The sequence below is a fragment of the Gekko japonicus genome, unplaced genomic scaffold (assembly GCF_001447785.1).
Source record: "Gekko japonicus isolate JY-2015 unplaced genomic scaffold, Gekko_japonicus_V1.1 scaffold5688, whole genome shotgun sequence".
NCBI lineage: Eukaryota > Metazoa > Chordata > Lepidosauria > Squamata > Gekkonidae > Gekko > Gekko japonicus.
The window spans coordinates 23,436-26,803 of NW_015163794.1; the positions used below are offsets into that span (position 1 = coordinate 23,436).

At 49.3% G+C, this 3,368-nt stretch overlaps 1 protein-coding gene across 1 annotated transcript in view; it reads right to left on the reverse strand.

The window, feature by feature from the left end:
- The window catches only part of LOC107107635 (vomeronasal type-2 receptor 26-like), a 20,376-nt gene extending 17,521 nt beyond the window's left edge, over positions 1-2,855 (reverse strand). The window contains exon 1 of the mRNA XM_015407939.1: positions 2,641-2,855. Within this exon, the coding sequence (XP_015263425.1) occupies positions 2,641-2,855 (215 nt within the window). The remainder of the gene's footprint in view (positions 1-2,640) is intronic.
- Between the last annotated feature and the right edge of the window lie 513 nt (positions 2,856-3,368).

Below are 3,368 nucleotides of genomic sequence, written 5' to 3' on the forward strand. Positions count from 1 at the left end.
TTTATTTGTTAAATTTATACCCCGCCCTCCCCCGCAGGGCTCAGGGCGGCTTACAAGGCAAGAAACTTGCTCATAAAAACATCAAATAGTTTAGTATAATTAAAAACATAATATAGGATTTAAAACCCAATCAACCAATAAAATGCTCAAACTAAACAGCATCCCTTCAAAAGTGTCGGAGAGGACAAACCACACACCAAAACATTCCCCAGTAGGCATTGCATAGTAGATGTTAAACAGATATTCCACCTACCCTTCTAGGGCCCTCACCCCCCGCATTGATGTTAATGTAGCGGGGTGGTGGTGGTGGCGGCCCCTAATCGAAAGCCTGGTGGAAGAGCTCCGTCTTACAGGCCCTGCGGAACTGCACCAGGTCCCGCAGGGCCCGGACCTTGGGCAAGCCATACTTCTTTTGGGGTCAGGAAGTAATTCTTCTCCAGGCCCGTTTGGCCAGGGATCCTGGAGGCTTTTTGTCATCTTCTGGGCATGGAACAGAGGTCACTGAGGGTGAGGAGGGGGAGGTATTTGTAAATTTCCTGCATTATGCAGGGAGTTGGTCTAGATGACCCTGGAGGTCCCTTCCAACTTTATGATTCTATGACTCCATGTAACTTTGCAAGTCTGCTGCCCAGAGGTCATTTCGTAGAAAAACAGGTGCAGGAGCTCATTAGCATAACTTATTTGCATATGCCACAGCCCCTGACATTACCGGAAGTGTGTCAGAAGGCAACACCCACCACTCAGGCTCCACTGGACTGTTTTGGATTGCTAGCTATTGGGGGGGGGGACACGTGCAGATCTGCCCTCACAGAGGAGGGAGAGCTTGTACCTGAACAAAACTTGGTCTCAAAGGTGCCACTGGACTGTTTTGGATTGCTAGCTATTGGGGGGGGGGACACGTGCAGATCTGCCCTCACAGAGGAAGGAGAGCTTGTACCTGAAGGGGGGAGGAGGGGGGCTCTGCAACTTACCAGGCTGCTTCTTGCTCCTCGTGGTCCGACTGAGGGCTGCTGGGAGCAGGGGGCGGGGCTTGTTGCATGTGCCCGCCCCCTGGGCTCCTTACTGCCGGAGCTCCGCTCCTGTGCGCTCCCGCAGGAAATGACCCCTGCTGCTGCCACATGTAGTGCCAGCTTTGCTATTTCCCAGCCTTGTGGTTTCCTGGAGGTACCAAGTCCAGAGAATCCAGCACTCCGGCTTCCTTCCCAGCCACACTGCAAACTCACCTTTGAAAAAAATCCTGATGCTTCTCTGGAAATTACCCCCCAAATCATCTGGTATTACATGACTGGCTTTGAGCCACCAGGACAAACAGCTATGATTCACCCATGCTTTCAGCTGGATTTTATCTCTTTGCCATGACCTCCCCCCCCCCTTTTGTGGTGCTTGCTTTTATGCTGACTTATATTGCTACAGACATTGCCGATATCTTAGCTTGTTCGGGCCCTCGCCCTAAGAAATACGTTAATTGTCCTGGTTCTATTTTAAAGTGCATTTGTATTGCTTTACTTCATGCTGTTAGTGTCTTCAGACAGATTCTAGAGAATGTGGGATGTAACTATGGGAATAAATAAACTGACTGCAAGAGAAGCCGTGTCTCAGCGGCAGAGCATCTGCTTGGCATGCCGAAGGCATCCAGTTTCAATCCCCAGTAGCATCTCTAGCCAAAAGACTTCATCCGATTTCTGCTGCCAGTCTCAGTACATAATACTGGCTGTGACATTGTTGGCCCTCCAGAAGAACTGGTTGGCCACTCTGTGAGACAGGACGCTGGACTAGATGGACTATTGGTCTGATCCAGCAGGGCTCTTCTGATGTACTTATGAAGCCCTCAGCCTCTAGGCCCTGATGTTGGCCCTCCAGAGGAACTGGTTGGCCACTGTGTGAGGCAGGATGCTGGACTAGATGGACCACTGGTCTGATCCAGCAGGACTCTTCTGATGTTCTTATGAAGGCCTCACCCTCTCTTGCCCTGTTTTTGGCCCTCCAGAGGAACTGGTTGGCCACTGTGTGAGACAGGATGCTGGACTAGAAGGACCCTCACTGGTCTTATCCAGCAGGGCTCTTCTTATGAGGGGAAGGCCGCGGTCTCTCTGCCCTGTTGTTGGCCCTCCAGAGGAACTGGCTGGCCACTGTGTGAAGCAGGATGCTGGACTAGATGGACCACTGGTCTGATCCAGCAGGGCTCTTCTGAAGTTCTTATGAAGGCCTCAGTCTCTCTTGCCCTGTTTTTGGCCCTCCAGAGGAATTGGCTGGCCACTGTGTGAGACAGGACACTGGACTAGATGGACCATTGGTCTGATCCAGCAGGGCTCTCCTGATCTTCTTATATTATTATGGATCAATAGTCTGATTCTGTATAAGGCAGCTTCATGTGTTCAGTTTCATTCTTTTAAGTTTCTTATTATTAATAACAATAATGATAATAACAATATTTAATTTCTCTGAGGATTTGGTTGTAGTTAGGAAGCAATCCCTGCAGGTCCCTCATTCAGCAACATTTACCTTTGCGGGCCATTATACGAGAGAAAGACACTCTTTGTTCTTTCAGACAACATTATGCTAGGAAAGGCATCCTGTCCCATAAAATATCATCATGGTTGTGGGGAGCCATATTAAAGCCATCATTATGTGATCACTTACGAGTACTGCCTGGAAACGGGAAACCTGTGGAAGGTGTAGGGTTCCAAATCGATATTGACGGTAGATATGAACCCATGAATGAGACGGTCTCCAGACTTGTAATAATTCGATAACATGATATTGCCCTTTTGCAAACGCAAGAGGCATTTTGCTTTCCGTGTCTCACAGGCGGCCTGGGGCAGAAGCAGCAGGAGGAGGAGGAGGAGGAGGATCATTCTGGGTCTTGCGTGCATTTGCAGGTACTGGTGGTGGAAAGTGCCCTCAAATTGCAGGCGACTTACAGCAAGCCCATCAGGTTTTCAAGGCAAGAGACATTCAGAGGTGGTTTGCCATCGCCTGCCTCCAACACAGCAACCTTGGGTTTGCTCGGTGGTCTCCCATCTGTGTACTAACCAGAGCCAACCCCGCTTAGCTTCCAAAATCTTTAAAGTAATAGGAACGAGGAGAAGTCACAGACAAAAAAGAAGAGAAGAGATTGGATTTATCCCCCACCCTTCACTACCCAAAGGTGTCTCAGAGTGCCTTACAAACTCCTTTCCCTTCCCCTCCCCACAACAGACACCCTGTGAGCAGTGTTCCCTCTAAGCTGAGTTAGTGTGAGCTAGCTCACAGTTTTTTAGCCTCTGGCTCACACATTTTTGTCTTCACTCAGGAAGGATGGCTCCAGAAGCAAACTAATTTATGCAGTAACCAAATGGCTCGCTCACAACTTTAATGCCAGTAGCTCA